At 55.2% G+C, this 19,930-nt stretch overlaps 9 protein-coding genes across 9 annotated transcripts; 2 read left to right on the forward strand and 7 right to left on the reverse strand.

The window, feature by feature from the left end:
* Nucleotides 1-986: 986 nt before the first annotated feature.
* On the reverse strand, nt 987-1,335 carry L226DRAFT_538966 (uncharacterized protein; the record flags this gene model as incomplete). The annotated part of the gene is made up of 3 exons (XM_067681601.1): nt 987-1,092; nt 1,120-1,178; nt 1,223-1,335. Coding segments are annotated over 3 exons (278 nt in total), but the record flags the coding sequence as incomplete, so codon positions are not given.
* A 1,353-nt stretch (nt 1,336-2,688) lies between these two features.
* On the forward strand, nt 2,689-5,277 carry L226DRAFT_229768 (IMP dehydrogenase). Its single transcript, XM_067673077.1, has 5 exons — nt 2,689-2,993; nt 3,051-3,237; nt 3,586-4,388; nt 4,459-4,811; nt 4,885-5,277. The coding sequence occupies exons 1-5, from the start codon at nt 2,712-2,714 to the stop codon at nt 4,907-4,909; spliced, it is 1,650 nt and encodes a 549-aa protein (XP_067530894.1). The 5' UTR covers nt 2,689-2,711; the 3' UTR covers nt 4,910-5,277.
* A 291-nt stretch (nt 5,278-5,568) lies between these two features.
* L226DRAFT_574849 (uncharacterized protein) lies at nt 5,569-7,294 on the forward strand (the record flags this gene model as incomplete). Its single annotated transcript, XM_067685114.1, has 11 exons — nt 5,569-5,647; nt 5,704-5,714; nt 5,762-6,067; nt 6,128-6,134; nt 6,192-6,281; nt 6,353-6,620; nt 6,689-6,794; nt 6,850-6,925; nt 6,978-6,997; nt 7,060-7,146; nt 7,202-7,294. The coding sequence occupies 11 exons, from the start codon at nt 5,569-5,571 to the stop codon at nt 7,292-7,294; spliced, it is 1,143 nt and encodes a 380-aa protein (XP_067530895.1).
* A 376-nt stretch (nt 7,295-7,670) lies between these two features.
* L226DRAFT_470368 (uncharacterized protein) lies at nt 7,671-8,378 on the reverse strand (the record flags this gene model as incomplete). The annotated part of the gene is made up of 2 exons (XM_067676304.1): nt 7,671-8,156; nt 8,223-8,378. 2 exons carry the CDS (start codon nt 8,376-8,378, stop codon nt 7,671-7,673), a joined length of 642 nt encoding a protein of 213 aa, XP_067530896.1.
* An 856-nt stretch (nt 8,379-9,234) lies between these two features.
* Nucleotides 9,235-10,838, reverse strand: L226DRAFT_616212 (uncharacterized protein). Its single transcript, XM_067686878.1, has 3 exons — nt 10,679-10,838; nt 9,763-10,613; nt 9,235-9,705 (listed from the first exon to the last, which is right to left on the reverse strand). The coding sequence occupies exons 1-3, from the start codon at nt 10,812-10,814 to the stop codon at nt 9,376-9,378; spliced, it is 1,317 nt and encodes a 438-aa protein (XP_067530897.1). The 5' UTR covers nt 10,815-10,838; the 3' UTR covers nt 9,235-9,375.
* Nucleotides 10,839-11,042: 204 nt separating this feature from the next.
* Nucleotides 11,043-12,549, reverse strand: L226DRAFT_538972 (uncharacterized protein). Its single transcript, XM_067681602.1, has 3 exons — nt 12,465-12,549; nt 11,607-12,400; nt 11,043-11,545 (listed from the first exon to the last, which is right to left on the reverse strand). Exons 2-3 carry the CDS (start codon nt 12,396-12,398, stop codon nt 11,144-11,146), a joined length of 1,194 nt encoding a protein of 397 aa, XP_067530898.1. The 5' UTR covers nt 12,399-12,400; nt 12,465-12,549; the 3' UTR covers nt 11,043-11,143.
* Nucleotides 12,550-13,079: 530 nt separating this feature from the next.
* On the reverse strand, nt 13,080-14,965 carry L226DRAFT_229882 (uncharacterized protein). The gene is made up of 5 exons (XM_067673078.1): nt 14,743-14,965; nt 14,551-14,673; nt 13,689-14,491; nt 13,240-13,635; nt 13,080-13,187 (listed from the first exon to the last, which is right to left on the reverse strand). The coding sequence occupies exons 2-4, from the start codon at nt 14,639-14,641 to the stop codon at nt 13,297-13,299; spliced, it is 1,233 nt and encodes a 410-aa protein (XP_067530899.1). The 5' UTR covers nt 14,642-14,673; nt 14,743-14,965; the 3' UTR covers nt 13,080-13,187; nt 13,240-13,296.
* Nucleotides 14,966-15,468: 503 nt separating this feature from the next.
* On the reverse strand, nt 15,469-17,406 carry L226DRAFT_538974 (uncharacterized protein). Its single transcript, XM_067681603.1, has 3 exons — nt 17,233-17,406; nt 16,939-17,166; nt 15,469-16,886 (listed from the first exon to the last, which is right to left on the reverse strand). Exons 2-3 carry the CDS (start codon nt 17,164-17,166, stop codon nt 15,549-15,551), a joined length of 1,566 nt encoding a protein of 521 aa, XP_067530900.1. The 5' UTR covers nt 17,233-17,406; the 3' UTR covers nt 15,469-15,548.
* A 107-nt stretch (nt 17,407-17,513) lies between these two features.
* On the reverse strand, nt 17,514-19,332 carry L226DRAFT_229956 (uncharacterized protein). The gene is made up of 5 exons (XM_067673079.1): nt 19,161-19,332; nt 18,991-19,101; nt 18,644-18,934; nt 18,142-18,588; nt 17,514-18,092 (listed from the first exon to the last, which is right to left on the reverse strand). Exons 1-5 carry the CDS (start codon nt 19,260-19,262, stop codon nt 17,787-17,789), a joined length of 1,257 nt encoding a protein of 418 aa, XP_067530901.1. The 5' UTR covers nt 19,263-19,332; the 3' UTR covers nt 17,514-17,786.
* Between the last annotated feature and the right edge of the window lie 598 nt (nt 19,333-19,930).

A 19,930-nucleotide genomic window follows, 5' to 3' on the forward strand; every position in this document is an offset into this window, starting at 1 on the left:
CTTAAACCGATGCTTACGGCATCATTGGATTCTAGTAATGGCCGCATAGTAGCATATCTTTTCCCAACTTTGCTTTTGACTCTCTTCCGACCAACAGGTCTACTCCATGCAGTTTTCCTACATCTGACTGCAAGATTATACTTAAGAATTCATACATCCAACACGGTCATGCTCCGCCCGTTCTGCGTATGACTCGTCTCACAACAGTGTGCCGTAAGTCTCGCACACTACGCTCACGTTCGCCAACTGACAGTTGTCGACTTTCAACTCGTGTCCGGCTAGGTTTGCTGGGTATTCTCTGAACCAGGGACACGTTGCAAATATGTTGCCTTTGCAAGCCAGAGGGCATACGTGCATCGTGGTCGCCCGGTGATTCACTGTGTGAGACGGGTCTCTCGGGAGGGGGGTCAGAGACAAGCAGATACGATGTCGGGATTTGTCCCGACGGCCCGTTCCGAGATGGTCTCGTCAGGGGATGAGAGGAAACCGAGGTTATTCCTGGTTGTCTCTGGTGCTGGTACAGAGATGACCTCTGATGGGCGGGTACGAGACAAGCTTGAACGAGCATAGACACAGCCTAGACAGCAATACGATCTGCCTGGTTTTCCACTTCACACAGATTCCAGATGTGCAGCAACAAGATTGTTAAAAGATATATTGTTGCAGTATGATACAGATCCGATACAGATATAGATGCGACTATGTACACAACAGACCGATATACCGCCGACGCGCTGCCATCTCATCATTGGCACTCGACAGAGGTCCTGTAAGTAAGATCAGGTAAGCGATATAGGCAAGAAGCGAATATTTCATACCTGTGCTTGGTTCGGTTTATGCCGAATCTACCATCAAGAAGCAAGAACACGAGCAGGACGTCAAAGGGAGCGGAATGCGCCAACCTGAGGAGCACCAGTGCTTGAGGGGAGCTACTGATACAGCGCGTGTGCCAGCGTCGACGGGCCCTTGTAGCGGTGGAGATCAACCATGAGCAGGTAGAGTAGCGAGTTGTCTCAAAGGCGCAGGCTCCAGTGGATAGCAGCGAAGACGGATGACTTACCCCTTGGCTATCGACGTACAATGCCATGGTCACTGACAACAGCTCCGAGGGAACCACACCAGTTTCTCCAGTGGGGTGCCGCCTTGCTTGCTCTGCAGTCATATCTGGGCAAAGAAGCCTGAGAGGCTCTTGGGTGGGTGACAAGTGTCGAGGCGATGGGACGTGAGGTCGCGAGGTCGCGAGGGCAAGACACAGGTGCGGGGCCTCAGGGAAGAATGATAAGGAAGAGTGGCGGCCATGTTGATAGAAGTCGGTTCAGGCGTAAAGGCGCGAAGTACTAGACAGAGATGAAGAATTCTATTTTATGCTACTAAGAAAGCCTAGCCAGAGAGGCATCTGCGACGAGCCAAGAGTTGACGGTAGAGTATGGCGGTGCGAAAGCAAGTCATCGAACAGGCGCGGCCGCTCCGGGACGGTCGGCGCGAGCGCGAATGGTGCTCAGAGGCATCCCGAGACAAGCTGCATTCGCTATAGTACCTAGCAACAACGTACACGCAGACGCACATCCTGCGCACGACTCTAAACGGTGCATTGACAGCCTCTCAGACCGCCCGAGGTGCCCAGGACCCCTCGGACATCCATCCCGAGACAACGCGAGGTCATCTCGGGTCCTCTCTGTTTATCTCTGACATACGTCCCGACAGACCGTCCTCACGTAGTGATTGTGGCGATCAGCGAGGGCACGATGCAGCATCGTGTCTTCGAGCCCCTGATACGATCCCGACTCTGGTTATGTTGCATGATGCACGAACTCAAAGTACCACCCAGAAAGCTTGTGGAGGTCGTGAGTACCCCCTCAAGCTCATAGTTACGTGTCCTTCTATTCTAGGATGTCCGCATTGCGCGCCTCATGACTGGAAGGCTGATATTATCGAGCCTCCTCGACTGCATCTGAGGTAATGAGATGTACTAGTCCATTGCTGCGTGTGTTCCATGCCTGATATTACAGCGTCATATCAAGTTAATCGAGTACTCGTGCATCGGCATGTGCACTTGCAGCAGGTTAGCGGCTATGGCTCAACATGCCCTATGCCCCAGCACTAACTCCTTCTGAATAGGGTTTTCTCGCCTACGTTCTCTTCGCCATCGGATTGAACAAGATTTGGCTGAGTGCAAAGCATCCCGCAAGGTTCATGTCCATGATCCCGTTGCCCTGACCACCCATTGCTCTGTCACAAGTGCACAACTGATCGCGACCTCATCTCACTCTGATTCAGCTAGGTCGTTGACTAGTTGACTAGCGATACCGTTAAACGGTGACTCAAATTCGTCTAGTCATCATATGGACGTTTGACATCCCGCATGGATGATATCCAAGTCGTCGTTCAGAACATTGACGAGACATACACTCTACGGTTTAGAACGTCAACGTCTCCAGTTCAGCTCTTACACACATGAGTTCATAATTCCACATGCTGCGAGAATGTCCAGCGAATTCAGAATGAAGGACGTCGTCAACTCGAGAACTTCAAGTTCACATCGACATCGGAACCCTTGTGCTCCTAACCTTAGGACAGGGTTTGAATCACATATCGGCGCTCCAATACTGGCGTCAGGCATTCAAGCTCCGCCCGAATAAGCCTCGCTGAGGAAGCAAGGTCGGTCGCTCAAAAAATGCAGAAGCTGGCAATCTCTTGCCCACACCACCACCATGCCCTCCAACGCCCCCGCCGTCCTCGACGCCTCGCAGGCCCTTGAGCATCTCAAGAGCTACGAACGCTCAGATGGGCTCTCCGTGGCTGATCTCATGGACTCGCGCGTCCACGGCGGGCTCACGTACAACGACTTCCTCCTCCTCCCCGGCAAGATCGACTTCGCCGCGAGTGAGGTGTCGACGGAGAGTCGCATAACGCGCAACGTCGTTCTCAAGACGCCCTTCATGAGCTCGCCCATGGACACCGTCACCGAGAGCGACATGGCGATCGCGTTGGCGGTAAGCTGCCCTGACCGCTGACCGTGCGGATTTGTGTCCGACGTCCCCCTCTTGCAGCTCCAGGGCGGTATTGGTGTTATTCACCACAACCAGCCGGCGGCGAACCAGGCTGATATGGTCCGTGCGGTTAAGCGGCACGAAAACGGTTTCATAACCGACCCCGTTGTTCTTACTCCCAACCACCTGGTTGAGGACGTCCTCGACGTCAAAGAGCGACTTGGCTTCGCTGGAATCCCCATCACTGGTGAGTATTGTTCAATACTGCTGTAGCGGGTGGGAGTGTGTTGGAAACGTGCGTCGCGCATATAGCCTGCATTTGTGAGGCTACATGCGCGACCTTCGTGTCGTGCGACCGGATGGCTGCTCAAGATCACTTGTAGTATATCCTGTGTCGCTTACTTCCGAGATCGCGTTGTCGCATTCTCCACACTCTACACCGCTGACAACATGATGAACAAAATTTACATCATAACCTTCGTTCTTCCGAACTAACGCGATATATGCGTGAATTGAGGAGATATATGATCTTTCTGATTCGCACCAATACTTTGGTCTTTCGTCGTCGTCGTTCATGTTGCTGACGTCACTTCAGACACCGGCAAGATGGGTGGCAAGCTGGTGGGGATTGTCACGAACAGGGATATTCAGTTCCGTGCTCCGTCAACGCCTCTTCACGAAGTTATGACCACCGACCTCGTTACTGCTCCTGAGGGTATCACCCTCCAGGAGGCCAATAACATTCTTCGCGACTCCAAGAAAGGCAAGCTGCCCATCGTGAACAAGGAGGGTCGCCTCACGTCTCTCCTGGCTCGCTCGGACCTGCTCAAGAACAAGACCTACCCTCTCGCGTCGAAGCTTCCCGAGAGCAAGCAGCTCTATGCTGCTGCCGCTATCGGAACGCGCCCTGCGGACCGTGAACGCCTCGCTCTACTCGTCGAAGCCGGTTTAGACATCGTCGTTCTTGACTCCTCGCAAGGCAACTCTGTTTTCCAGATCGAGATGATCAAGTGGATCAAGCAGACGTACCCTAAACTTGAGGTCATCGCCGGCAATGTCGTGACCCGTGAGCAGGCGGCCAGCCTTATTGCTGTTGGCGCCGACGGTCTCCGAATTGGCATGGGTTCGGGCTCGATCTGTATCACCCAGGAGGTCATGGCTGTTGGTCGTCCTCAGGCGACTGCCGTCTACGCTGTGGCCGAGTTCGCTAGCAAGTTTGGTGTCCCTGTCATCGCTGACGGCGGTATCAGCAACGTTGGCCACATTGTCAAGGCGCTCTCTCTTGGTGCTGGAGCGGTCATGATGGGTGGCCTTCTGGCGGGTACGACGGAGGCTCCGGGCGAGTACTTTTGGCACGAGGGCAAGCGTGTCAAGGCATACCGTGGCATGGGCAGTTTGGTCAGTATTCAAGGTTTTCCGTCTCATTTCCTATCGCTCATACATCGCTTGTTCTACGCTTGTTCTACAGGAGGCGATGGAACAGGGCAAGCCCGTACCTCCCTCCGCCCAACGGGGCGCGTCCGGCCCGGGGTCTTCAAAGGCCCCGTCGAAGTCGTCGACGCATGAAAACGCAGCGACGAGCCGTTATTTCTCCGAGTCCTCTGCCGTCAAGGTCGCGCAAGGCGTCTCTGGCGACGTCCAGGACAAGGGCACGGTTCACGCTTTCCTCCCTTACCTCTACACGGGTCTTCAGCACTCGTTCCAGGACATCGGTGTCCGTAACGTGAGCGAGCTCCAGGACTCCGTTCGTGCCGGCAAGACGCGCTTCGAGCTTCGTACTGCCAGCGCGCAGATCGAGGGCGGGGTGCACGGATTGAACTCGTGAGTCTCTTCCGACGACTTCGTGCCAAGCCTTCTTTCTGACATTCTCTTGGCGACGTGTTTCTCCGTGCAGGTATACGAAGCGGCTCTTCGCATGATCACACGGGTTGTAGGTATAGCGTCACATTGTATCTTTCGGGTGTTGTAACATCAATTGCATCTTGCCTAGCGTATCGGTTCTCATTCTGCCTGGCCGCTCTGCTCCTCCAGCGCGAGCTCTTCGAAGAAGGTTTTGACCGTGCCTAATTTCGCCGACCAGCACTGGGTCCGAGGCAGTTGCGCCTCGTTCACGTGGTCGAACGGATCTTCTGAATTACCTTCGCGACCATACACCTCGAACTCGGACCGCTCTATTCCACCTTGATGTTCGCTATACAACTCGTTTCTCCGTTGCAGGCATCATCCACGCCTGGCCCTCAAGGCCCCCGAGGGGCTTTCGGGGCGCCAATAGGTCATTCGCGACAGTAGGTTGCCCTCAGGCATACGTCCTTTCACCGGCCATTTCCCCGCACATTACGCGTTGAATAGCCACATCATTAAGCTCGGGACTTCTGACCGCTTCGTGCGGGGTAAGGACGTCGAGGAAGGGCGCCGAGGGTTCCGTTGCTGGCACTGGCGACCGGAAGTCGCGGCAGAACTGTGCGGTACCGAGAGTACGACGGTGTAGTATAAGTACGGCGGAACGCGAGGTGTCCGGTTCCTTGTCTCGGTACCCTCTCCTTCGCCCTACATACGTACTCACCACACACCATACAAAATGAAGAGCCTCGCCGCCATCGTCGCCCTGGCCACCGTGCTCGCTGTCCCGGCTAACGCCGTCGCTGTCTGGGGTCAATGTAGGTGTTGCCAGTCCAGTATTTCTATTGAAGCGTTGCTTACCGTTCATTTGCAGGCGGAGTGCGTGTCCTTTAGCGGGGGTTGCGTGGGTGCATGCTTAACTGTATCCATAGGGGATTGGCTACACCGGTTCGACCACCTGCGATGCCGGCAGCGTCTGCATCAAGGAGAACGACTACTATTCTCAGTGCCAGCCTGGATCGGCGACCACCCCGCCGGCTACCACCCCGCCAGTTACCACGACAAGCGGCTCTCCTGCGCCCGCTGCGACCGGCCTCGACAAGGCGTTCAAGGCGAAGGGCAAGATCTTCTGGGGCACTGCGTCCGACTCGAACCGCTTTAGCAACGCCCAGGATTCTGCGGTCACCATCCGCGAGTTCGGTGGTGTCACGCCCGAGAACTCCATGAAGTGGGATGCCGTGAGTAATTTCCGTGCTCGTGGAATTCGAGAAAAGAGTTGCTAACGTCGACGGTTCCAGACTGAGCGTAAGCTGCCCCGATCAACGAGGTCGTTGCTATGATACTGAGCGACACCCGCCTTAGCCTCGCGCAATTCATTCAGCTTCTCGGGCTCCGACGCGCTCGTCAACTACGCCACGCAGAACGGCATGCTCATCCGTGCCCACACTCTCGGTGCGTTTTGCCTGTTCAGACGTCCGTATGGTTGCCTCGCCTCTAACACACGGTTTCGATTGCAACCGCAGTCTGGCACTCGCAGCTCCCGTCCTGGGTCTCGGCGATCAGCGACAAGGCGACGCTCACCTCGGTCATCCAGAACCACATCTCGAACGTTGCAGGCCGTTACAAGGGCAAGGTCCGCTCGTGGGACGTCGTCAACGAGATCTTCAACGAGGACGGCACGCTCCGCTCCTCGGTCTTCTCCAACGTGCTCGGCCAGAGCTTCGTCAACATTGCCTTCCAGGCTGCACGCCAGGCGGACCCTAATGCGATTCTCTACATCAACGACTACAAGTGCGTTGTTTTGTCCTTTTTACCCCTGACACCTGCTTTTTCTAACCGGTAACATTTTGCGCTTCCAGCCTTGACAGCGTTAACGCCAAGGTCAACGGCCTTGTCAACCTCGTCAACTCGGTCAACAGCGGTTCCAAGCTCATTGATGGTATCGGCACTCAGATGCACCTTTCTGTAAGTACCATCTGCCTCTGGTCAGGGATGAAGCTGAACTGATATAATCGTCTAGGCTGGCGGCTCCAGCGGTGCGCTCTCGGCTTTGCAGAAGCTGGCCACCGCCAGCGTCGACGAGGTCGCCATTACCGGTACGTCTTCCTGACCATTCTAGATCCGCTATACTTACCTTCTACACCTTAGAGCTCGATATTGTCAATGCTGTACGTCCTGCTCTCTCGAGCGAAGAGTTTGCAGATTGTACTGATGTTGTCGCTCTGCGCAGGGCTCGAGCGATTACGTCGCCGTCACCAAGGCTTGTTTGCAGGTACCCAAGTGTGTCTCCATCACCGTCTGGGGCGTCCGCGATCCCGTACGTTAAAGCTTCAGCCCTTCTGTTTTGGCACTGAACTGACGTGCACTCGTAGGACTCCTGGAGGGCGTCGAGCAACCCTCTCCTCTTCGATGCCAACTTCAACCCCAAGCCCGCGTACACCGCCGTCATGCAGGCACTGGCGTGAACTTGAGTTTCTTGCTTCTTCGGAATATCCCTTCTTATCTCCCTGCGGGCTCCGATGTTTTTTTTTCCTTGTATGTTATGGAGTGGCGGATCGAACAAATTTGCTTCGGCGTGCACAAAAGCTGTTTGCACATATGCCTGCGCCGGTCAATTTCTATCAACAGAAGAGATCGACATGCATGCTGGCACGCTCTGTGCCTACGAGAGGGTCTTCTGAAGCACAACGCCTTAGACTCTCCTCCAGATAGATCCATCATGGTCTTGATGATCAATAGTCTCGACATGCTACAAAGAACAAACTACTAGAAGTCGCGCGCAACGGAATGGAGAAGCCTATGGTACAACGAGCACGCATTTGCTACCTGCTCAGCAACTCTTCAGAACGGCTTAAATGGCCCGATAGCCCACGAGAACAGCTTCTCGTTGACCCAGAAGATGCCCCGGATCGCATAGTTCAACACCATGTCCACCACCTCCTGATGCGTCGTCGACGTCATCCCCAGCTCCTTCGCGTCCGGCTTAGCCGCATGGACAAAGAAGATGTCGTCAGGCATGCCCGCGATGGACGGCGGCACGGTCAGCGCGGCGTTGCACGGGGGAGAGTTGGGCCAGTAGTACGTGACGTTAGACACGTCGGGGCGCTCGAGGCCCTTCCAGTCGCTGGCGGAGACGGAGATGTAGCCATCGTCGTTGATGTGCACCTCCGAGCCATTGACCGTGGTCTTGCCCTCGAGGTGGAACTTGATGTCCACCTTGCCGCCCTGACCGGTGCTGTATAGGCCGCTGTTCGCCGTGAGCTTCGTCGTGCCAATCTTCTCGCCGCCTTTGATTTCGAACGGGCAGTGGAGGTAGTCGAAGTCGCCCTGATATGATGGGTGAGGTCTAGGTCAGCCGAATGGTAAAACAAAGTGTACCAGACGAGAACGTACATTGCCGTTGCTCGTTTTGGAGCCTGCGCTCGGGTTGGAGAAGGTCGCCCCCCAGCCGCTGCGGTCGGGAACGGACGGCGTGACGTCTACGATGGTGAACTTGAGGCCTTCGAGCAGGCCGCCAAGATAGAGCTCCTGGTTGAGATCGCTGGGCATGGCTGTTGGTCTGTATCAAGGTCAGACTTGTGCTGAACAAGGTGAGCATGAGGACGACGTGGCATACCGTATATATTCGTTGGCTGGTTGGGGATTTCGAGGCCTGAGCACGATGGATTGCTGAAGTCGATGCTCAGCAGACTTAAAGTATAAATATGAGGGCAAGGCTCCGCTATTCACGGACGGAGGTAGACAAGTGCCTGTGGGGTGACCACCGGGGATTCACCTACCAAGCATCGTAGACAGATCGCCCCGTGGATAGCTTACATCTTGAGACTCCTCTATACATATACATGGGAAGAGAAGCGATCGTTTGACCATATGTCGACTAGTATGGTAGAGGGCTTGTCCGCAGGAGACGTGATGAATGCTTGAGACATGGGGCTGGTCTCCTTCCCTGGCGCATCCTGGGAACGTCAAACTTATCGACACAGGAATCCGGAGCCGTTCAAAGCGGTTCGTCCCTATTTACGCTTTCGTATGAGTCAGTATTTTCCGAAGGTATGGCTGGTTTGAGTTGGAACAGTCGCATTCCCTCAGGGGCCCGGATGGTGGTCACCTACTTTGTCAGATCTAGAGTCAGTCCTTGTACTTGCAGAGTACATGGCTCGCACAGCCTAGCCGCGACCAAGTCTTCCCCCCGAAGCAAAAAGAGGTTGAAGGACGCAGCCCAGCTGGCCCAGCTCGAGGGTTGTTACCTAGCGCGATGTTCCTGCAAGCGCTCAGTCTCTGATCGTGCGGCCGGTTCAACCCGGGTTCCCGTTCGGCTCCATCCGGCGGCGTGAGGTTCTAAGCCTTTCATGATGACGACCGCTACTTAACTCCCTACCTCGAAGTCGACTATCATGGATTGCAACGAGCAATGAAGCCTGCTGGCCCCATCATTGTAACCCAAGTACAACATTTTATCGAAAATTGTGATCAAACGTGACTCTATACAGTGACTTCGTTCCCCAGTACTATCTAGTAATCCGAAAACGATGACGACGGTGTAGAACTAAATCAGGTCACCATCCTCCAGGAATCCTCCTCCATACACCAGCTCCGCATGTGCCACCTGTCCTTTGTTGTCGCACGAGACGCTCACGAATGGTCCATCGGCGTATCGGTACAAAATGCGCTCAAGGTACGCGCTCCAATTCACGAGAGCCCGGGACGCGGACTCGTCCATAAGGCTCGTCCACCACCCTGTAGAGACGTCTAACGGTTCCCGTGATTTGTGCACCCAGACAACGGTGAGTCTTCCCGCCGTCTTCCCAGGTGATTCTGGTGGTTCTGCCTGCCAATCTATAGGATAGTTGCTGACACCTACGGAAGACCCAGCTCCCTGGGGCCGTCAGGTCAGCATTTTGGAGTCCGTCCAGAGATCACACAGCATACTCACCATCTGCCTATCTATTTGTAGGTGCTTCAGCCGTGGAAAACGCTCCACGAGAGTTGCTATAGTCCAGCCCATTTCTTGAGGGTCATCGGCCCACTGGCATACGGGGCTCCGAAGACACAGGCTGACGAGATGCGAGCCGACAACCCCAGATAGGTGTAGGAGGTAGTCCGGACGAACCTCTGTCAGGCAAACGCTTCTCAGACGCTCCGTTACCCGGAGTTGCTCCCATATCATCCGTGGATGACAAGCGAGAACGCGTAGCTCAGGGAGGAAGATTCTGTCGTACGGCTCTGCTGACCGCTTCATGTCAGGAGCCCGGGCGTTACGGAGGTTGAGCTCCTGCAGGATGGCGCTGTGCCTGCGGACAAAATGGGGGATTCCGCGCTCGGTGCTTGGTAGGGGAGGACCGGAAGTAGCGAAGCCGCGCAAGTGCGGGAAGCGCACGGCGAGGATATCCACGCAGGGTGCCATATCCCACGACCTATACGGACGCCACACGCCTGCGATGCCGAGGGTGAGGTAATCTAGTTCGGGGGTGATGCGGAGGAGGCAGGCTAGCGAGAGTGCCGCGTAGGTGGTTGCGATCCTCGTGAGGACGTGCAGTTCGCGGATGAGCTTTGCTCGGCCGAGTGAGCATGAGATTGATTTGGATAGCATGACGACTGAAGTGTCTGTTCTGAGAGTTATTGTGTGATAAAGGACGTCTTCCGCTGTCGAGAGTAGCGCTGGGTGTAGCCGAAGTAGTTGGGCTAGCGTATGTCGGTGTTCCGCCCGAGCATACTCGAAGACACTTCTCCATAATTCGATGGGAAGTCGTAAGTCCACCTCGGACGTAGATTCAGAGCTAGGAACTGAGGTGCCATTTTGTTCAGATGTATAGTCGCACACTCTGCATTATGGTCAACCGTGCACGTACCTCGTGTGGCCTTTTCCTCATTTAGCTCCCCGGCGGCTGACAGTTGCGGAGTTTGTGTGAGTTCGACAAGCGTTGGCAAATTCAGGGGTTTCGTGTCTCGCTTCGAGCGTCTCCATATTCCGATGCACGAGGGCATCTTGCACCTGTCCAGGTGAAGGTGGGAAGACAAGACGGAGGAGAGTGGACTTCGTTATCCTCGTGGCTTCGGCACTGCTAGCGCGATGCACCGCCTCCGTAAGGAGGAGAAAGGCCTTCTAGCACCCGCATATCCCAGAATAGGTGGCTTGACGCCGAGTTCAGCGGTTTACGAGGTTCCAGCTCACACGAGTGACAGCGCCTCCTGCCCAGTAGAATACCGAGCTTACTCCAGGCGCAGCAACAATTCGAATATAATCTCATCAGAAATCGTACACGAGGAACCCCGAAGCATCGAGTACCCAAGTCAGACTGTCTAGAATCCAGCCCTCAGCCCGAGCCTCTCGAAGAAGGCACCACCGACTCCCAGTAGTCTTCCGACATCTCACTATCCAGTCTCCGAACTAACACTGTCCCAGACTCGTCAAGCGCAACCGAGACAGGCTGTACCATCTGATGCCGGTATACGATGCGCTCGACGAGGTCGCGCCACTCCACCAGTACGTCCAGTGCGGTGTGGTTCAAGAACTTGAGCCACGCGCCCACGTCTACGCCGTCGCTGTTCGAATGGACGCCTCGTGGTGAGTTGAGGGAGACCCACGCGAGGGTTATGCGAGCGCCGGGAGAGCGACGAACACCAGTAGTACGACCGGCATCCGTACTGCTGCTCTTGAGACCCCGTGTCCATACGGGCTGCATTCCTTGGAGGCCACTTAGGGTCGGCTGGACGGCCTTTTGAGAGCAGTCTCAGTATGAGTATGCAGGAGGAGGAGCGAGATTAAATATCACATACATGTGGTACGTCAATCTGCAGGTAGCGCAGTTGCGTGAAACGGGCGGCAATAGCGCCAAGTGAGCCCCTCTCGGTATCGCCTCCCCTTCGCATCAGGAGGGTTGAGAAGCCTAGGCGTAGGCTCACAAGCCGCGCACCGAAGGATCCCGGTATGGCGAGGAGACCAGGGAGCGAATCCAGAGCGGGCAAGTGGAGGTGGGTTAGAGTCTTCCCACCGGAAACGCTAACATGGTTGAGTGCGGACTGCGGAGACCGTAGACTGCGGAGGGACCGGAAGGGAAGCTTTGTACCGCCCTCGTCTGAAGGCATGAGCATGTTGAAAATGCGGAGGTCCTCGAGCGTGTCGGCGTGCTTCCTCACGAAATTGAAGACTCGAACAGCTGACATGTCAGTGACAAAGCGACGCAGTGCCGGGAAGCGAGTGACGAGGATTGCATTGTAGTTGGTGCCCTTCTCAGGCACCGGAGGACCGTGATGGTGCCGAGGACACGCAAAAGGCTCGGTTTCGGTGTCGTTGACCATAACAGTGAGTGAGCCGACGAGCTGCACATGGCGTGGGCTTATAGAGTCAGAAAGCGTTCTGAGGAAAAGGCCGACACTGTCGTGTGATCGTAGGTGGACTGCCCGATAGAGCAGAGGCTCGACCTCGCGATGGAAGGCTTTGTTGAGGCGCACTATTTGTGCCAGAGTATCCGGATCCGCTGTGTAGTGGATAATAGCCAGCCATAACTCGATGGGTAGGTAGACAGGAGAGATAGAAGTTGAGAGCTTGTCGGCAGAGGCAGGAGTCATGACTAGATGCCAATGCGCAAGAGTGGTTATAGACGTGAATCTCCATGCAAAGACCGGAATACTTACCTAGGGGCTAATGATTGGTACTGAGGGGTTCCCAGAGACAGGCGAGATCCAGAGAACTCTGTATGGGACTAGGAGAGAAGAGGAGATAAGCAGCTGTTTGCTATCGAGAGGTGGGAACGAACCATATATGTACCAGTGGCTGACCACAGCCACGCGCATGTCTAGACCTGCCTCATTGCAGCGTGCCGCAGTTTGAAAGGGCCTCGGTTACGTACTTCGCAATGAACCTTGTATCATGCACCCTCCTTCCGTCAGTACAGCATGGTGGGCCTGAACGGGTCAGGTGGTAAGCAATCCTCCGATCACCTCGCAGAAGCGGCACGGCGTCATGGTGCGTTAGGACATGCATATGTACATATCATACTGCGGCAGCACTACAAGACGTACGCGTCGAATCGAGTCACGATACTGGACCGCTGGCTCTCCCACCTGTCCGCAACTCGGAAGTAGAACAACTTGGTGTTGATGCTGCGAGGTAGACGCGCTGTGTGCCCTGTACGAGAGTTCTACGTGGACGTGACCGTTCGTGCCGTCGAATTCATTCAGGGTCTGGAATACCTCTCCCCGGAAGTGGGACAGCTCGGCGCGTGGAACTGAGTCACAGCCCAAAGGGACCTACGCACGCGCCCGTCCCGCAAGTCCCCACGTTCGCATTAGATGAAAACCGAGCACTGAGCACAGCCTAAGTTCCAACTCATATCTTCCTGTGTATCAAGGTTATTTCTGCGATGCTCGAGTCAATATCTGATCGCTCCTTAAACGGCTCGGTACTCACCGGTGACCGCATCCATCCATCAAGAGCAAGTCGTGCCACGTACGCCATGACTAGCGCTCACACTGTGTTCCAGTAGTTGTCCGCCATCCCCCATTCCTGAGTGCATACGAGACCCGTCCTATACTCGTTCAGCGCGACGCTGACACGTGGTATGATGGTGTGCTTGAAGATGATGCGCTCGACCAAGTGCTCCCATTCCAGTAGCACGTTAAGCGCGACCTCTTTCATGACCTGATGCCACTGCGCCGCTCGGACCAAATCCACACCGCGTTCGGGCGGATAGGGAAAGATCCATGCGACGGTAAGGCGATGCGCTGCAGTTGTGTGGCGGTCAGGATTCCTCTTCGCGGTCCAGTGCAAGAGAGCGTCGGTGCGAAGTTCGTACGGCTGGGAACTCTACATTCGCCCATGTTAGCAGCCATGATGGCTTTGGAATGAGATTGACATACGTAGTACATGTCCACTTGCAGGTACTTGAGTTTTGGAAAGCTCGCGACGACATCATCAAGCGTGATGGGACGGAGAGCTTGGGGGCGCCGGGAAAACCTGATCAGGCGTACACGGAGACTGACCAGCTGTGATCGGAACGACGGCGAGGCTGACGGAAGGAAGAGCATGTTAGAGTCGAGAGGTAAGAGACTAAGATGAGTGAGCGCAGCAGGAATATCGAGCGCGCCATCGAGGAAGCGAGGCGGACAGGTGAGGCTACGGAGAGAGGGGAGCTTGAGCTTGTGGGTTGCAGTCACCCCGGAAGGCCAAGTATGGGATTGTAGAGTTGGATGCCCCATAAGATGCAGTTCCTCTATGTGCGTGTGCCTCTTGACGAATGGGATGACAAGAATCGCAACCAAGTTGCTCGTGAAAGTGCGTAGAGAGGGGTAGTTGGCGCTGAGAATGGCTTTGCAGCCCTTCACGCCCCAGTTGGGTAAAGGCTCCAGACGTGCGGCAAGGCTGTGGGGTATCGTGATGAGAGTTGAGACTGTCAGGCCATGTATGAGACGCGGGCGATGAGGGCCCCAGGAGAGCGATTGAGCGAACATGACGATGGCATTGTCAGTCTCCAGTTTGACGTTATGATAGAGGACTGGCTCCGTAGCTGCATGGAAGGTACTATTGACACGCATGAGTTGGGCGAGGACGTGTGCGTCGGACACATGACGGATGATTTCCAACCACAGTTCAACCGGCAGCTGGACAGATTCAGAGGCTGCGCGCGGAAGACAACATGTGGGGGAATGCGGCGCATGTTCCACTGGGAGAAAATAATAGGTCAAGTTTGCTAATCCCGCATGCAAGAGGATAGATCCTTACATGGTTCCAGTGAGTGTGGTTCGTGCGACTCCCGACGGCGAGTGCGCTTCTGTCTAGATACCAGTTTCCGGAGCGGGAGGCAGGAGACCATGTCGCTTCCTGGAATGCTAATTGCTGCGAGCTCTTATATCGGGATACGTCAGCTCTGCCATCCGCCGCAGCAACACGGATTGCAACCATGGTGATACATACAATTCCAAGTCCGAGTCATGTCAGACAATGAGTCCTAGGTGGGTTCGGTTGACAAGCACGTCCGCAGACGTACCAAGTAAAACAGACTCAGTCAAGAGCACTTTTCCTTCCGCACTTGCAACAGAAGGAGGCTAGCTGAAGCCAACAGTGTATAGCCGCAGGACTTAGGATGTTGGAGACGAGGACACAGGCGCTTGACGAGCTCAACTTGTTACGATCGGAGTCCACAAAAACTCCAGCCTGCTACAAGCGGAGTTATGGTTTTTAACAAGCAACACCATCGGAGGTTACCTGCGGCTTACTTTACCCTCAGCGTAGACAAAGTCCGACCAGCTCAAGTACGAAGTCCGACACTTACTAGACTTAGGTTGGCTTTACATAAGCACCTCCCTCTCTCTGGCGCATCCCCTGCGCCTACCTGACTACCAACCCCTTGATCGACTCGTCGCCCTCGAATAATGATATGCAATGCTTGACCCACTCATGAATGCCATTAACTTCTGAACATGGAGATGCCGGTACCTGCCAGTGATTGTCCGAGAGTCAGAGGATGCAGATTGGATGTTATGGCTGCAAGTGGTATGTCTTCAACTTCTCGGAGGGGTAGCTTTCCTTCTATCAATGTACAGTACTGGTAATCTCTCACAATGGGAGATCTTAGAAGTCGTGCTTGTACCGTTCACACTACAAGTGTATTCATGACGATTGATCTTCGCAAATATATTTGCGGCTGACAAGAGGACCGTAATACTATGGTAGCTGCTCACATACAATACGATACACGTTCATTAAACTTCGTTACGACCCTAGATATCCTTCCAGTAAGCCACCTTTTCACCATACGCGCGCACCGGCAGAATCTCAAAGACCCTGATACTCGGCAGGATGCGCATGAAGTAGGTCGTACACCTCGCTCGCATGTTCCTGGCGTCCTGCGACTTCATTGCATCCTGGGCGAACGCGAGCCGTTTTACACTCGGCGCGACCTTGGTGACCGGGGTGTCCGGAGAGAAGTCTGAAGCGTTGGGGAAGGGTAACGCCAGGGCCTCTAGCTGTGTACACTTAGCAGCGAACGCGGAGATGCATGTCGGCGTGATAGTTAATGCTCCGTCGCGGTTGCCTGGCTTTCCGAGGATGACAAGCTTTCGCAGATTCGGCCACGCGTTCGCTACCCCCCGTATGTCGGCGTCGGTCAACTTCACCACGAGGCGGCTTGTATTCACGCGCGGAGCAGTGTACGCGTCGAAGATGAACACCTGGAGGCGGGATAGCACATAGAGGGGACGCGCGAATGCGGACAACTGCGGCGGCTCCGTGTAGTCGTCCAACTCGTCGTCCACTACCACAGAGATTGATATGCGATCGAGGGTCGAATGGAATTGCGTGGTCAGGAGCTTGAGCGAGCGCGCCCAGCCCGCGCGATCATGGGGACCTCGGAGGTCAACGGCTCTCAGCGGAGAAGGTGCGATGATCTCCAGCGCCGATGCAATCTCCCTTGGGTGTCCGCTCATGTGGAATTCGTCCAGAGTGCTCACGCCGAGGCACGGCACACCCTCGAGTGGCTCAGGAGTCTCGCCGTCCATCGGAGTGTCTAGGACCACGCTGAGGTTCGTCAGCTGAGGCAGCTTCGCGCATATCGCGCGCAAGAAGCCCTTGTAGCACATCCACGATATTTCGACCTCCAGGCGCTGCAAGCTGGTGAAGGTGCGGAGAGGAGTGAGCTGCTGCGACTTGACAACCGAGGGCGCGTTCTCTCTGCCGAACGAGAAGGAGAACGAAGTGAGGGCGGGTGCCTTAGAGTGCAAAACCCGTAGCATCTGCTCGAAGGCCGGGTCGGCCTCTGGTCCGTCTCCGCAGGGGTTGTTCATCGGGAACGTCAAGGATAGCTCGCGAAGGGTAGGAGGGAGGAAGGCGAAGGGCTCTAGAGCGGGCCGGTTATCCATGTGTATGGTATCGACGCGTTCTAGGTTGGGGAAGATAGGCCGTCCGCGAGCTCGGTCGGTCAACATTCGCAAGCTTTTCAGTTGTGCACTTCGTTGCCCCATCGTGCTGCCGTCCTGGAGATCTCGGACGCGCTTGACGTGGCTAGCGTACATTTCCAGGCGGGACCACTGCTGGTCGTCAATGGGCGCACGGACTGTGGGCTGGTTTAGGTAAATCAGCACCGGAGATGAGCCGACTTCCAAGAAGACTCGCCTGATGGTCGCGAGATTTTCCGTATGATCGATAGAGAACGTAGTAGAGTGGTTTCCAATCTTCAAGGTCCTCCCAGAGAGCCTTGACAGCGAGATCATAAAAGAGCGCGCTGACTCTGGCACATCTCGCTAGGTCGCCTTTGTAGCCGAAGTTCGATTCTTCCGCGAGGTGGAGGATCAGCTCCTTGACGAACTCCAAGAGCGACGCCACCTGGGTAGCTGAAGACATCTATGTCGAGTTGATTGTAAGCCTGAGTCTCGTGCCAAGAGCGAGCATGGAGCTAGAATAACTCACTCTCGGTAGTAGGTGGGAAGTTACGTTACGTGGCCTCTATTGGACTGTCGAGGCCCAATAAGTTCGGGTTTGGTCTAATACACAGTATGCTCGTGTATATGTAACGCTGTAGATGTCCCCGGTATCAGTGGCGCTGGGCGTGAATGCAGGTGAGGGGTGTATGGAAACTGAAGTTGAAGGACTCGCCAGTGCCTAAAGAAGGCAACATGATTAAGTACGCCACACGGTAACGTACGCGACGCGCTTATATGCGACCAGTTCATGTGCTTTTCGGCGTACTGGTGCGTCAAGCGATTCTGCTGCATTGTACAACACTCATAAAGGTATGTAAGGTCAAGGTTCAGGATACATCTAGACATAGCGAGTAAATACAATAGAGCAGCAGACAAATACTGGTTTGTGAGCAGGTCCAATTCTCGGCACCCCGTCGATCGTGTTACTGCCCGGCCTTCACCTGTCCAGGCACTTACCGGCCCCGCTTCTTCCTACTTTGTTTCGGAAGGGCCTTGACCCATCTGTGTGCGTTCCTCTCCAGAAGGCGCACAAATGCTTCATCATATCCCCGGCAAATCATCCTGTACATGATCATCTCCTGGAAGACGTACCGTGAACTCATTGAGCGCATTGCACGCGGACAAAACGGAACTAGGAGAACCTACCTCTTCCCCCCGGTCGAAGGCGCCAATGATGTCTTCTGCGGAGATCTGCGCCCGGATGGCTGCGATGCGTCCGGCTGCGTCGCTCGCTTCTTCCTTTGTAGGCTCGTACCCCGCGCCATGCTCACGCCGGAACCAGACTCGCAACAGGATACTCTCGCCCCACCTCTGACCTCGAAGACCCTCAGCCCAAGAACGACGCACCTACAAAGATGTTGAGCTCAAGGTACGATTCAGGACGCCTCGCGCGCACCTTCTCTTTTTGCTGCCGCCACTTCTCGCCCGTCAGTGACATCCCCGCCTCGAACCGGTACTGCCCCATGTACATCCACTCGGCGGGTGTCTTCCTGGTGCGCACGAACACGCGGCGGAGGCGCGCGAACTCAGGCTCCTCCGCCCGGCTGGACGAGAAGTACAGGCCGGAGTACCCGGGGCGCGTCGGTGCATGCGGGTTGTAATCCAGGCTTAGGAACGAGAAGTCGTCCACGCCGTGCCACGCTACTTTATCGGCGGACGGGGTGACGAAGACGTCTTGCTGGTTCCCGCCGTATAGGCTGTGGATGTAGTGCCGATGGAACTTGTGCTCGGCGAGCGCTTTAGGGAGGGGGATGGGGTACCGATGTGCGATCGCGTCCCAGCCGAGGGCCTCTTGTAGGAAGTCGTCGCTAAGCAGCGCTTCTTGTTTTATCTTCACTTCTGGCTGTTGTTATAGGTCAGTTGGATGATAGGAGACTGTGGTTGGCGAGCGAACTCACGTTTCGCATTGACTGGAGCGTGTCGTGTAATATGTTCTCTAGTCGGCTGCCTTCTTCCGCCTCTGGTTCGGGTTTAATGCTCGCGTACATTTCTTCGTGTGAGTCGGCATCCATTCTTGCGTGCACCGGAGATACGGCAGCTGCATCTGGGGAATGGGCCCGGGCTGCCGCAGCAGCAGCCTGACGACGACGTACAGCTTGTAATGTCGGTACAACGACCTCAATAGAAGTTCTTGGACGATTCACAACAGTGGCTGGACCCCGGACCGATAGCGACAACGCATCGTCTTCCTGCATGCCCTGTGATGAGTTCATGTATTTCAATCCACCCAGTCATCGGAACAAACCTTGTGATCCAAGTCCGAGTCGTTTGCCTTCATGGCTCGTTGAGAAGGGGTATTTCCTACGGTCATATTGCAACGATCGAGACCGCACAGCGGAGAAAGTTCTCGCATTTTCTGTTACCCAAGGCGTATTGATGAGATTTCCGTGGCAGTCTGTAGGTACGTTGACTTACTACTACTGGCTTCTTGTCTTCAACTTCGCCGGAGAGACTCAGAGTGCGCTTGCGACTGACTTGTGTGATTTGTGAGCTCGAATGACTCGGAGACGGCTTCATATTGGTGGGCTCGGATTCTCAGAATAGTTCTCGGCGTAATCCAGTGATAATTGGGCGGCAGCATATAGGGCCAGCTGGCAGTTGCACAAGATTCAATCGCAGCCCGAGTCTACCGACCGATAGTCCCCACGTGGCTGGCACGCGAGTTGGCAGGCGCCCACAGCCACAGACGCGACGCGACGCGTCCCATACTGTACCTCTGCTCGCGAGCCTCTTGAGCTCGGATACGCACTCTACATCCCACGTTCACAGCCATGAAAAGACCTTATCGCTGATACTTCGATCATACAAGGATGCAGCCCTATGCTCAACTACATGTGTAAACGGAGAACTCGGGAGGAACATGGTCAGTACCGGTCAGTGCATACTTCCTCCTGTTCATCTCTGCTCATGTAACGCCGGAGATTAATGCACATATGTACAATATAGCTACAGGAAAGATGAGAAGGTGGGCCTGATAGGAACCACGCGTGTTGTCTTCCAGATGCAAAGCCGGTGAGATTTGTCGCATGGGGAGTTCGGAATTCGTGTGGCAAAGCTACACACATAGACTTTGCGGACAGTTGTCCCCTACGATCATAAGCTGTCATACGGTGACAAGACGTGTACTCATTGACAAGCCACCGACCGACGACCACGCACACCATCGCACTGCAACAGCAGTACCT

Source organism: Lentinus tigrinus, assembly GCF_003813185.1.
Source record: "Lentinus tigrinus ALCF2SS1-7 unplaced genomic scaffold L226scaffold_38, whole genome shotgun sequence".
Lineage (NCBI taxonomy): Eukaryota > Fungi > Basidiomycota > Agaricomycetes > Polyporales > Polyporaceae > Lentinus > Lentinus tigrinus.